The sequence below is a fragment of the Corvus brachyrhynchos genome, unplaced genomic scaffold, assembly GCF_000691975.1.
Source record: "Corvus brachyrhynchos isolate BGI_N302 unplaced genomic scaffold, ASM69197v1 scaffold70, whole genome shotgun sequence".
NCBI classification, from domain to species: Eukaryota; Metazoa; Chordata; class Aves; order Passeriformes; family Corvidae; genus Corvus; species Corvus brachyrhynchos.
In genome coordinates this window covers 3,229,656-3,243,966 of record NW_008236217.1, presented here as the reverse complement: position 1 = coordinate 3,243,966, position 14,311 = coordinate 3,229,656, and the positions used below count along the sequence as shown (strand labels likewise).

Sequence of the window (14,311 nt, the reverse complement as noted above, 5' to 3'; positions counted from 1 at the left end):
CCTTTCTTTCTTGTTTATTCCTTAGGTGAAACTGAGATGGCTTATTCATCTATGCCCCTCTCTAAAAACATCTTCTGAGAAAAATTTGGTTTTTTCAAATGGTTCTACTTGACCAGGTTGAACCTGGTGGTAAAAGCTGCCCAAGTTATCAGGCGTCACATCAGGCACAGCTTCATTTAGGCTTCAGCTTACCTCCACCAAGCCACATAAGCAGGTAACACATTGTCCCTACACATTTGGGATTTCCTCAGGCTTTTACTGTTGGCCTGATTATTTCTATCAATATCAGTGTGGCACCACACTAACACCACTTTCTACATTTAACTCCCAGTTGTTTCTCTGACAGCCAAATACCCAGGCCATGTGCATTCAGTTTGATGTATAACCCTCACACTGCTGACTTGGAAATACGCTGTTCCTTCTGTGACTTGAAATTACAGGATTTGCTCAGCAGCAAAGCAAAAAAAAAAAAGATATGTACATTCTTAAGGTGATGATTTGTGGAGCATTAGAAAGTTGTTAATGCAGAGACTGCTGAAAAAGAGCTTGTGGGTCTCCAAATTACAGAGTTCACTCATTTAAAAGACTAAAAAGCAGCTGCTCCCTTTAATCACACCATAGATAAATAATACCTTGCTTTAGGATAATTTAACATAGAAAAATCTTTTGCCTTCTAATGGCAGGCACAACTGGAAAACCATGTACTTCTTGGTGAAGATAATGAAAAGAAATAGTCTGTGAGTACTGCAAGTCTCTAGCACCTGGAAATGTGTAGCAAACTATTTCATCTTGACAATTTATGAGGAAGTTATGAATGCTCTAGAGAGTTAGACTTAATATATTGTTCTCATAAACCATGAGAAATTATCCTCAAAATTCTGCATGTATTGCTTCCTCCTTCTAAAAATCTCAGGACACTTCTAAGATTAAGCTTTACAACACTCTTAAGAGGAAATATAAATATTTTCCATTTAGCATTGTGTCAGTTAAAAGTTGACTCACTTAAAGTCACAAAAATCTGAGACAGACATGAAAAAGCCAACCACATCTCACTTCTTAATCTTAGTTATTTCTTCCTTTTAAGATCATCTTTGTTTAAAAATATCTTCCTAAATGTGATAGAGGATTTACTGCTAGGCTATGAAAACAGATTAGTTCAGTTCTGCATCAGAATCTTTCAATTTATTTTTCTCATACAATTGCTGAATTGTAAGACTAGAACGTCAAAGTGTTTAGAAATTTGAAATGGAAAAAGCCAAGTAGACAAGTGCCCATGAAATCACTAGTAGTTATAGATGTTTTCAGGATTGTGTATACTTACTACTATTTTTGAGGAATCAAAGGGTTAACCTCCACTGTCTCCTCATTTAATCACACACACACACACAAAAAATCTAGAGGGCATAAAAGGTAGCCTTAGCAATCAAGCAGAAAACCACTCTCCAGGAAGGAGCAAAGATACCAGCTCCAGGTTACACCAGTATCTGTAGGCATTCTGAACTTTAAAGCAAGTCACCCTGTGTGTATGTTGCTTCTGCTTTAAGCCTTTGCTCAAATTGCTGTAGAAAAATCCCTAGCAGAGTCAGACCCCTCTAGAAACACTAGGCAAGCATGGCTCGTGAAAAAAGGAAGATATTCTAACCAGGAAACCATCTTATAGAAGAAAACTGTGGGATGGATCATGCTTCAATTGGGGAGGAAAGCTTGGTATCTCAGATGTCAGAGGCACAGCTTTCTAAAGTGGTTATAGCACATCAGATAGAGTACTGCAGAACTGACTCTATTCAGACTGCTCCTCAGAAGCTGTAAATTCCTATATTGTAACACACACAACTAATCTCCCAAAACTCCAACAGAAATAAATGCCAAGTGGGCAATTCTGGAACAGAAAGAAAAAAAGAAAAACAAAAGACACTTTCCACCAGATATATAATACAGGCAGCTGCATATCAGAAAACATGGTATTAATTAACAGTAGCCCTGACCTGAAAAAAGTTACCTGTGAGGCCAGAGCAGAAAAGAGTTCACATCTATTCAGCTTCTTGTCACTAAGACTATCAAAAAATGCTGCCAATTAACATCAACTAACATACTGTCTGCCCTGTGAGCAGAACAAATCCATTTAAAATAACAAAGAACTATCACATGCTATGCGTAAACACTAACCATGCCTTAATTATTTGAATAACCAGAAAGCTGCTTTTTCAATCCCCATACCTGTTGGCTGGAAAGCTTTGCAGATGAAAGTCAACTGAAACTCTATATTCATTATTTAACACTACAGCAATCTTTTAAGAATGGAAAAATATATTCATACAGCTGAAAACTATTCAGTGGCACACTATTAGTGTGTATTATGGTGACAATTGGAAGGAGTGAGTTTTGAAGGATCTAATAATTCACATGCTACTAAAAAGTAACTGCTACAAAAAGCAAAATACGTGTCAGCTTCTCCAACCAAATACACCCCATGCCATGCTGGATCTTCACAAATTGCCAGCAATTTAATAAGAGGCTTTACATTCTGTTATGATGGAAAGGTAACACTTTTTCAAATTCCGTATCAGTTTCAGCAAGATAAATGAGTATGAGCCCTGCAAAAAGTCATACACAAGAGAAACGGGAAAATGACTAAGTAACTGTCTTACCAAATGCAGGGTTTTGCTGACCAAAACCACCACCTCTCTTCTGATTTCTTGAATAAATAGATGCTTCAAACGCAAAAGGTCTGAAAACGGTTCCCATATCCTAGAATTCGTTACTGCTTTAGCAGCAAGCATTCTCTATCCACTTCTTTCTGAGATATATTTAATGCCTTCAAGTTTATTTCCCTAGTTAATAATTACAGAAAAATTCCCCCAACCCTTCTGAGGCTGCAACACTTTAGGTGGGTACAAAAATAGGAAGAAGTGCTATGTTACTCACGCTCACAGGCTTTGTAGGCTCTAGGTACTTTAATAGTATCCAGGTTTAGTTATTTCTACTCTAAAACAGGATTTCAGCTGATGTGTCTTGGGCAACTTGCAGTACTTCTGAAATACCCAGTAAATATAACAGGCTGTGGCCAATTGTATGAGGTTCAACAAGGCAAAGTGCCAGGTTCTGCACTTGGGTCACAATTTCATGCGATGCTACAGGTTCGGGGATGCTGACTGCCAGCAGCTAAACATGACCCAGTGTGCACCCAGGTCAGTGGCATCCTGGCCTGGATCAGCAACAGTACGGCCAGCAGGACCAGAGCAATGATCATCCCTTTGTATTTGGCACTGCTGAGGCCACATCTCAAATCCTGTGTCCAGTTCTGGGCCCTTCAGTCCAAAAAAGACATTAAGGTGCTGGGGTGTGTCCAGAGAAGGGTAACAGAGATGGTGAAGGGTCTGGAACACAAGCCTTTTGAGGAGGAGCTGAGGGTGTTTAGCCAGGAGAAAGGAGGCTCAGAGGAGAGCATACAACTGTACAACTACCTCACAGGAGGTTGTAACAAGGTGGGGAATCAGCCTCTTCCTACAAGAAACAAGCATAGGAAAGAGGAAATAGCCTCAAGTTACAGGGAGGTTTGGAATACGCATTAGGAAAAATTTCTTCACTGAAAGAGTGGTCAAACATTGGAACAGACTGCCCAGGGAAGAGGGGGAGTGACCATCCCTGGAGGTATTTAAGGGGTGTGTAGATGTGGCACTTCAGGGACATGGTTTAATAATGGGCTTGGCAGGTGCTCACGTAACAGTTGGACTCAACGATCTTAAATGTCATTTCCAACCTATATGATTTTATGATTCTAAAAGCATCATGGAACCAAGTAGAATAAAAAAAATCAGTCATCAATTGATAGCTTCTTCATTGGCATACTGAGTATATGGGGTTTTCTTCCTTCTCTCTCCCCCTTTCTGTTTTTGGGGGGAAATGCAAACGAAAGCGTAAGGTGGATAAGTGAAGAACTGGGCATAACCAGAGTAGCTTAGCAAAATCATTTTGATCAGGAGCATTTTGGAACCAAACCTTTCCTGGAAGACTAGCTTTCCAGAAAGGGAATGCAATTAAGGAAGAATAAAAACCCTGTTGTCTTGAGTATTCCTCAGTGCTTTTTTGGAATCACACTTCATTCAATTTCCACTTCAACTGAGTTCTTCCAGAGCAAGTTAACAAGTATAACCAACCCCTGGAGAAAACAGTATATTTTCACTCTCAATTGCTTTTCCAGGAGACAGACTAAGCATCCTCTTCATAGATGCTGAGCCTCTAGTTCCTGCTAGTTTCCATGAGAATTTTGGTTTCACAAGTCATCCTCGCTCCTACTATCACACTGAATCTTAATGAAACATAAAGATTCAGGTAAACTGAATCACACCAAGATGATATTGGTAGAGGAGAATCATACCTTGCACTAAAGATTTTCAGTTTACTAAGGTGGTCCCCAAAGAATGAAGGAAGCATATATTTGAATTGCTTGCAAAGATAATAATAAATATTCAGATTTTATGTGCCTGTGTTCACAGATTAAAACATAGTTTTGTTCATTTAATCACAGAACACTCCAATCATCTCCATCATCTTAAATCAGGGGAAAAAGCTTCTTAGAAAAATGAATAAAATTAATCTAGTATAAACCAGATGGCTTTAAAATTTAAAAGCTGCTTCTTCAGGAAATTACGTTAGAACTCTTTACTAACCTCAGCTACTCTTTCCAAAAGCGGTTCCAGCCAGTGTTCATTGCACTCACAGTGACTATCCAGGAAGGTCAACACTTTCGCTTGTGCTGCATCTGCCCCTCTGACACGGGAGCGCATAAGGCCTGAGAAGTAAAGATAAGAAGTTTTAAGCACTTCCTGAGAAAAACAATCAACAGTAGTGAGAAACTATTGCATTCCCAGTTAGTAATTAGTTAAATGACTCTAACTCAGACAGGGCAAATACACAAGCTCCATTATCAAAATCAGACGCTAATTATGAATTCAGTGAAATGACTTCACACCAAACAGCCTGCAAGCGCTCAACCTACTGCATGGTACAGGTTTCCTCTGATTTAAGCAGAAGAAAAGTACCTTTTCAAAACAAATGATACACAAGTACAGATGCGTCTGCATCACTCTAAGTAGTATTTATACTGATAAATCTTACTTAAGATTGGACCTGAAAACAAATACATCTCCTACAGTTCTACTAAGCAACTGAGGAAAGCACCATCATTAACTTATCTTCCCCAGTTTTTTCCCCCCTCCATTTTAGTTCTTACCAGAGTCTGTCCATTCTTCTATGAACTCCTTCCAGAAATAGCCATGCTTCATTAATTCCCATCTGAGAGCCTTACCCCAACCCATTTGAACTGTTTTTTCCTCTGTGATTACAGCAATTCTCTTGTTTTGTAGCTTGTTTTTGGTTTGTTTGTTTTTAATAGATATCTTTAAGAGGAAAGTTCTGGTAAAACCAAAAGGTTCTTCTCATCTCTATGTCTCGATTACATAGATACCCTCACTGATTTACCCTTTTCTTCCTCCTGTTTTAATATTTGTTCATAGGATGACCTCACCATTCCTTAAAGTCCTTGCTATACACACACGTAGCAAGCTTCCTCCCATTACTTTGCAAATTTCCTCCCTACTTTTTTCTACTACTATTCAAAAAAATTCATTGATTTCTTTTTGTCACATGAGACCAAAACCAGGTCTTTTTTTTTTTTTCCTTTTTCTTTCTCCATTGTTTCCCACTAAATCTATTCTGGTTTGTTTGGGCATTTTTCCCCCCTAACTGAAACACTAAGAGAATCAAGCCTGTTACTTACCTCTCCCTTTACAAAATAAATATGCAAAATATGACTATGCCAACAGAATACAAGATGCTTAAGAAGAAGAGCTTGTTTGCTCTGACCAACATTCAGCAACAGCCCAATCAAGATCCTTTTCCTATCTCTTATTTCAAGTGTGGGCACTTCACAGTTCTAGATATGCACTGTGCTATAAGCTCTCCAACATTTTACCTTTGATCTGTGGCATACTGACATCTAACTGTACCTCAGTGACTTTGCACTATTGCCCTAATTCCAGCCTTTCAATCTGTTCTGTTTTTCCCACATCAAACCATTCCTCAAGCACTATGGCTCTACTTTTTTTAACTTTTCAATTCCTCCTCCCAGAGCTTATTATTTCTAAATAACATTGTTGTAGAACCTACTGTCTTACCCTACTTCTATAGAAAACACACAATAGTGTTTCTGATTTCAGATTTAGTGGCAAAAAAATGGAGGTGAGCACTTTGGTCATTGAGTCCTCCACAATCATACTCAGGCTTACTATGAATAGAGCTGAAAAAGTTCCACTGAACATTTATTCTGTAGACTACCACACCCTCAAACACATCTGTTCCCATAACAACTGAGACTACAGATGAGACTAAAAGCTACTAATATTTATTTCTGAAAGAAAGGCAGTTAACATCATCCCCTCCACTGACACCATCCCTTTACTTCAACTTTTGTTTTAAAACACACTGCTTTCCTCTATTGTTCATATTACTGAGTTACTCTTAGCATCCTACACATTGGTTAATTTCACTGATTCTCTTAAATTTTAATCTATATGTGTAATATTTAATCTTAATCTCACAAACATAAAAAGTAAACTAATAGTCTGTTTTCAATCTGCAAACAGTTGGTTTTTTCTGACATAGTAGATTTGTCAAATTATATTTAATTTTAAGATAAACTGATGCACATTCTTAAGTATGTATTTGTATATGCATTACAAATTAATATTTATAATTACTAAAAAAAACAAACATCAAAAGGTGTTACTTCATTCCATTTATTCCCTTACTACTATCTCCATCTTCAAGTGATGCACTGAAAAATGACATTAATTTACTTAGAATCTGGCAACCATGGCAAGTCATAAAAGACCTGCTTTCCTAATAAGCCTTTGTTCACAAGTATATTCCAAACAGAATATTTAAACACTAAGAACCCATCAGTTATTGCAATAACTTTAATTATGGGACAACATAGGTTTTGTACATGGTATTTCCAGGTCCTGACAATCCAATGATTCCAGCTCCTCCCCAGGCTAGGCTGGCAGTCTAGAAGAAGCAGTGCTTATGAAAATTAGCAAGCACATATCTGCTAATTCAGTCAGCTATTTCAACTGTCAAATCTCATTTATTATTTCAAACAGCTGTAGAACACCAGTTGCCTGTATCTAATACTCTAAATTCCACTGTCAGGAAACTGCTGACTGAAGGGCTCAGTGATGTGAGACCATAATTTACAAAGCAACAGAGAAGAAAACAAAAATATAAGACAAATTTGTTACAGGGCACACTGGCTTCAGCAAAACCAGCATACTTGGTCCCAGCCCTCCTGGCTGCTCAAACCCTCTTAAGTCAAAACAAATTGTTTGTCAGGCTGTCCATCAACTAAATCCTTAAAATGATATCTAATAAGGGAACCAGCAAAAAAAGAGGGCTATTTTTAAGCTGCATTATTTCAAACACAGATCCATTTTACAGTGGGACCTTGTGTACAGTGGAAGTAGCTTAACTAAGGATTCAGTGTGGTAAGAGAAAGGAAAGTTGAAGATTAAACGCAATTCCTGAAGGAAGCTTTCACTGTAAAAGCCAACAACAGGCAATTGTGCACACAACAACATGGAAACAATCACAATTACTGTTTTTACCTGCACAAATACTTTTTTTTATTCCTTTTACTAGTATGTTTATAAAGTGAAAATCTCTTCCAATAAGGAATGTTAGGCAGAATGTTCCTTTAAAAGACTTGATGAAAACTAACAGATAAGGCAGCACAGTGGAATTTACATCTTACTTCCCTAAAATTAAGCCTACCTTCTCGTCGATCATTTCGAAGAACCCGTACTTTTTCAATTTTTCCCAAGAGAGCACCATCATCAGCTTTAGAAAATAAAACAATTATAAATTTAAAAATTAAAAAAAAAAAAAAAGTGATGAGAAGCAGTTTGACATCCAACACTGTATACCAGAAGAGAGGCTGTTTTCAAAGAAAAGCAAAAGCTTTGTAGGTGAAAATGTTTGTGGTCAGAATTAGTTACTAATCTCACAAGAAATAAAGAAAAATTACCAGGCTAAGAAATTACTACCTTCATTACGTTATTTAAAGCTAGCTTAATTTTACAGTCTTGAAATAACTTTATTTAACTATCTTCTCTTTGCTTACTTTAGACAATTTCTACATTGCCTAGAGAAAAAAAACTTTCATAGGATTAAATAAACTGTTTTCTTTGCCTGTAAGAAAGCTCACTTTCTAACCAACATTAAGACAAACCTGTCCTAAGCTTACTAAAAAAGTATTAATGCAAATATAAACATTTGTTTCTTCTTAGAAATATTACTCTGAGGTCCACGTCCATTGTTTAAACTTGTATCATTATAGCCTAATACCTACAAGACATCGACTTCTTTTGGATTCAGTAAGAATTTTTCCAAGAGACTGATGGAGACAGGCATTCATTTAAAACAGCACTACAAAAATATTTGTTGCAAGCACCATGGGTTTTATTTTTACTTAAGATAACACACTATAAAAAGGCTCTTTTAAAAGATACACTCTAGTCCTTCAGCTAACAGGAAATAATAAGATATACCTGAAATATTTATAGAAACTTCACTTTTCCACAATGACAGATACGGAAGAGTTAAAAATCTGGTTTTGGCTGAGTGTCTTCAAACTCCTATTTGTGTGTCCTAGTCTCAACTGAGTGACCTATCAGCATCTACAGGAAATCTTACCAGAATAAGCACAGTAAGGTAGGACCCTGTAAAAGCACTTACGATCATTACTGTAGTCATCCACCAGTATGATTTCCTTAATAAGATGTGATGGACTTTTTTTAAGGACACTGAAACAGACCAAAACAAAAGCATTCAAGCAGTATTAATTTTCCATAATGATGTCATAAAAGCAGTTACTTTGTTAAGCTGCAGTAGAACCTAGCCCAGGATGTTACTTTCAACAACAGCTGTTGGCATGTTCTTACAGAAAGCATGAAGAGGCACAGGTATAATTTTGTGTGCTCCTTCCTCCCTGCCTCCCCCACACCCACTATTCCAGCTTCCAGAAATCAGTGCATTAGAAATATCTAACATGGAACTTTTGCAGATATCTTTGAGTCAAATATCACCTGGGAATCCATCTACCCTGACTTTTTCTTGAAATGGCTATCTTCCAGACATCATCTGGCAATTGGTCCCACACTTCATGCATTCTAGTTAAGGTAAGCAATTTTGTTTAACATCACTATTTCAGAATGTAAGAACTGAAGATCTCAATGAAATTAAGACTCATCTTTTCCTCTGCAAATAGTTCAGAAGAACATAATGGGTTGTTACTTCCCTTTCTTATCATAAGCTGTTATCTGACAGAAATGGCCTTTAGAGAAAAATTAGGCTCTCTTATGCATACCTGACAACAGTTCGAAGCAAAGCAGATCTTGCCTCGTTATGAAAGGTGATCACCACACTAGTGGCTGGAAATTCTATCCGCCACTGTTTCCGTTGACACCTGAAAGAAATAATACCTTGTCATCAATTTCAATGCAATTTTTACATCTCAGGCCTTCATTGCAAAGTATTTATCTATTAAACTCATAGACTAGGAAGAATGAAATACCTTGTTTTCAAGTGAGAATGTAATCAACGTGTCTTTTGACACTTTTGGTAGCTGTCTTAGCACACAAAAGCCTAAAAAGTCAGTGGCAGACACGGGTAGGTTCAAAAAAGTTACCAGACCATCATCATTGCACTATGTGAAATGTCTTTTGTGCAGTTGAATATGAAACCAGAGCCCTTTTACACTAAAAGCATTCAATACATATAAGGAAATAAGCATATTTTCAACAAAAATGCACATGTTCACAGGCTACCAGGTGTTTCTTCTTTAGAAGAGCACGTGTCCACTTCTTCCTTTACTTTTAAAGCTCCTGTAACATCCTGGACTTGTACATAGATAACACTAGTTTTCTATACTAATAAGAACTTGTTAGGCTCATAACATTCAGAATTCGAAAAACAGAGCTAGCTGTGACAATGCTGAGCCAACTAAACACAGAACCATATCTTTCCAAATGATAAAGATAATGAAATATTCCATCTATGTCAACTCATTTCTCATCACCTCTAGAAATCTGAGATTAATATAATAAGCAAAAAGAAGGCAATCCCAAAATGCTTCCTTCAGGACTACATACAGTTAAGCTATTTAATCCAATAAAATAAACCCAAAAAAGACACTGCTCTCATTGTATTAGAAACTAACAGTACTAGAAAACAATGTATATTGAGTTTATGCCAAAAGCATTACAGTGTGATAAGTCATGATACTGATTGCCATTTGTGCAGGGACACACACCAGTGATTTATTTCTTCCATATCTTTTAATTAAGGGTAGAGTTTTAACAGACCTAGTTGTCTTCAGAGGGAATAAACCCAGCTAGCATACACCTGTAGCAAATTCAGCAATTGATTTCAGCACTTATTTCAGCAATTCAATTTCTGTACTCTGTGCAGTGTTAACCCGACTAGTTTTTAAGAGAAGTTTGCCACCCACACTTCTAAAACTAGGCCTCTGCCTGTATAAAAGCCCACTCTAATCTTTAACCTGATTAAACATCTGCAACATGCACCATAAACCATGCAACCTTCAACCTCTTGGAATCAGAGAGCAAGCAGCAATGTGCTTCTTGCCCTTGCCCACCCTACAAAATCCCAAAAAACCTGTGGTGTTTTTGATACAACACACCCATAGTGCCACACACATTAGTGCCTGCATGAAACAAAACATTATCATGCTGCAGTGACCTCACTAGGCTCTGAACAAAAACAGAGTCTACGCCAAGCCTACAACTGCTGTGTCAGATTAGCAGGGCCATCTCTGGCTTTGCGGTGGGCATACAAGATGGCTTTGTCACTAGCGCCCAGCGTGGAATGCATAAATCTCAAATGCCGATGCATTCCTGAAAAACAAAGAGCAGCTTCTCCAGCATGAGCTTCTGGCAACTCATCTAGACAGCTAAAAGACATGCAATTATTATACTCCAAAGCCTGCAGTGCCAAAGAAGATATTCTTTATTCTGCTAACTTTCAAATTACTCACAGTGGACAGGGCTACTGTGCACGCATTTATCCCATGAAGCACTTGCATTAGAATAATTAAAAAGTCACATTAAACTTATATTGATCTATTTGCAAAAGAGAGCACTTGAGCCAGAGTATATATTGGGGGAATTACTCAAGGCAATGAAGCCTCTCAGTTTTAAGAAAACTGAAGAGCACTACTGTATATTTCTGAGGGAGAAATAAGACTTCTAGATTTCCAAATAAAACTGGAGGAATGTTTCACCAAGTATTACTGTTTTCAGCTCTTCATAAATCCCCACTTTGACTGACTCAGTATCATCACTCTTCCTCCTATTCTGCTGTGTCAACAGGGCCACAGTTTAAATTCAAAACAAAGAAACAGTGTCATTATTTTTGGCATGGAGATTAAACTTTGTCTCCTCAAGATGCAGCACTTCAATTTTTACATGCAGAATAAGAAAATACATTTAGTGAAGATAGAACCTGAACTGCAAACTTCAATCGAGACCTTCAATGTTTAGCATAGGTCATTAAAATCAGTACATCCTTTCCCCCAGAGATTTGGACTAGTTCATTTAATTAACAATTTTTCCCAAAACCTCTATGATTTGTTTGAAACCACTTTTTGACAGAAATACACATTTTAACCAGTGCAAGAAGAACATTCACTTCAACAGGTACCAAAGACACAAGAAAGTTTGTTTCTTCTCTACTTAAGAATAAAACTTGAGTGTGAGGTCAGAAACTCCTAATAGGTGCCAAATGAGAAAGAAAACACAGCTTAGTGCAGCTATAGTACTTAACAGTAATTCTTAAAAATCATTACAACACATCAATTAGGAGATGTGATCAGAAATCACTGGTCCAAAGCATAAATGGGGAACACTGATCCACAAAAAACATGGCGTATTTCATCCTTCATCCCACTTGAGAAACTGTTTTACACTGACAGGAAGACAGCTCTTTGAGTTTCCTATTACAACTGTGACACTCACTTGTCACGTTCTGGATCTCCAAAATCTACCATGAAATGAAAGGAAACCCAGAGGTTTCTCAGACTTGTTGAAAGCAGTAGTTGGAAGCATCAGCTGGAGTGAGAATCCATGTTCCTGCTCAGAGTTCTCTCTGCTTATGTTTCTCCCTTCTTCCTTTTGATTAAAACAAAGGCAAGCAGCTAAAACAGGTGAACCAAAAGTGTTTTCTGGTACTGCTGGCAGTACCAGTCCAGTTTTTTCCACAAAAAGCAAGTGGAAGTCTTTGGTCTTCATGTTAGTAAAAGTTTGCATGATGTAAAAAAAGACTAAACGATAGAGTATTAAGAGATGTGTAATTACACACATCTACATATCTAATGCAGAATCCTGATAAACTGCTTCTAAACAGTCTAGACAATTTCAGCAATTAAAAAATATTGCTATGTAATTTCTTTAAAGACAAACAGCCTCTTAGGCACATCAATACAATTAATAACAAGTTACTTAAGAAGAAACAAAGTATTTCCTCATCCAGTTTTCTTTCCTTAAAGAAGATTGCAACAGCTCCACAAGAGATTAAATCTCAACCCAGTTGTCTCCAATTTGATTAGCAACTAACATGCTTCCAAGTGTCACATGCTCAGATATTCTTCTTCCTCTGGCTATTGCTTTTGTTCTTTTCATTGCACAGCTCCCAAACAAATAATTTCATGCAGCTTTTTCAGCTTCTGCAGTGAAAGTTCTTCCCAAAACAGAAGGAAAATTAAATGTAACGTGGCAGAGAACTCATTAAAGACAGCTTGTAAGAATGATTGCTTCAGTTTGTTTTTCTGTTTGGTTGGTTTTTTTCTTTAAAAGATGACTATTCACAGACTGATGGGCACTTAAATCTGTTCCATGGCAAAGTCTAAGAATAATCCCAGCTCAGATATAGTCCTTCCCCAGAAACATCTCTCTCTCTGGGTTCTTTTCCATCTCCATTTAGTGAAAACACTTAAGCAAGTCAGCATATAGTCACAAGACTAACAGTTAAAAGAAACATGGCCATGGTAATATAATTTATCTCCAGACATGTCTCATTTAAGTTATTCTCAAAGAACAGCCTTTGTCTGTTAGACACATCTACCCTCCCCTCCCACCCCCCACAGGTTATTAGGTATCTAAAAAATTCCAAATTCAGCATATCTGAATCACAGAAAGTTCTAAAAGTTGGTAGCTGAGTTTGATCTCATGGAAAAGAAGATCTGATCTGAAAAGTTAGATTTCTTGTGGGGAAAAAAAGGTATATGCTATGAAGAAAATTCAAAAGTAATTTTAAACTCCTCAGTACAACACCACAGGCATCATGCTTTTCACTGCTTTCTTGTTAACAAGCAAAACACCAGATTCTTCCTCCTTTGACATTCAATTAACAACAAATTACTTGCTTTACTCCATCTACAAATACTTTGCGTAAAGAAACGTAAACCCATGCTATTATACAAGGGATTTCAAAAATGACAGTGAGTTTTTATACAAATTTTCTTCACTATGCCGTTTCTGATTAAAGAGCTTTATGGGAGAAAAACAGGAGCCTTCCTTTTCTCTCTCCTCTTCCAGTTTCTTTTCCAGCTTCTTCTACTTACAAAAGTGTGAATGTACATTCATCCTAACTGAAGAATTAGTTAGGCAAATTAACTACACATGGTTGGCTAATTTTATGTTTCAAGACTGGCTTCCCTAGTTTTTAAAACCAAACCAAACCAAATTTGGTTTTGTATTTTTAAGTTACAAAGCCCTAATGAGCATTTTCTTTTTAAGCAAGCCTTGTGCAAGTTATTAAATCCTTTTGAAAATGAAGGTCTTCTCTAACCAGTAGCAAATAATATCCTTCCTTACTGTGAAGTGTACTGTTTCCTGAAACTACACAAGCAGCCTGAAGTATAATTCCATCCTATGTTTACCAGGGTGTGCATAAATTGATTCCTTTAGATTTAGAGTTGACAATCATCACATACAAACAATCACAAAGTGACTGAGATCCAAAGTGGCCCTGGAGATCTCTGAGCCCAAATTCCCTCAAAGCAGGGCCCACTACAGCAGGCTGTGCATTGGGCTTTGAATATCCTTAAGCATGGAAACTTCACATCCTCTCTGGGCAACTTGCTCCACTGTTTGATCATCCTCACTGTGAGAGAGACTCACAAATGTAGGAAACAAGAAATGCCATCAGATAAACAGGAACAAAAAGAGACTAAAAT

General features: G+C 37.2%; 1 protein-coding gene across 1 annotated transcript in view; it reads right to left on the bottom strand.

Annotated features, from left to right (window-relative positions):
• GALNT2 (polypeptide N-acetylgalactosaminyltransferase 2) overlaps nucleotides 1–14,311 on the bottom strand; it is an 82,073-nt gene that overhangs the window by 24,072 nt on the left and 43,690 nt on the right. Inside the window, exons 4-7 of the mRNA XM_008643298.2 lie at nucleotides 9,425–9,523; nucleotides 8,794–8,861; nucleotides 7,831–7,896; nucleotides 4,671–4,792 (exon numbers count right to left, since the gene is read on the bottom strand). Coding sequence (XP_008641520.2) covers nucleotides 4,671–4,792; nucleotides 7,831–7,896; nucleotides 8,794–8,861; nucleotides 9,425–9,523 — 355 coding nt within the window. The remainder of the gene's footprint in view (nucleotides 1–4,670; nucleotides 4,793–7,830; nucleotides 7,897–8,793; nucleotides 8,862–9,424; nucleotides 9,524–14,311) is intronic.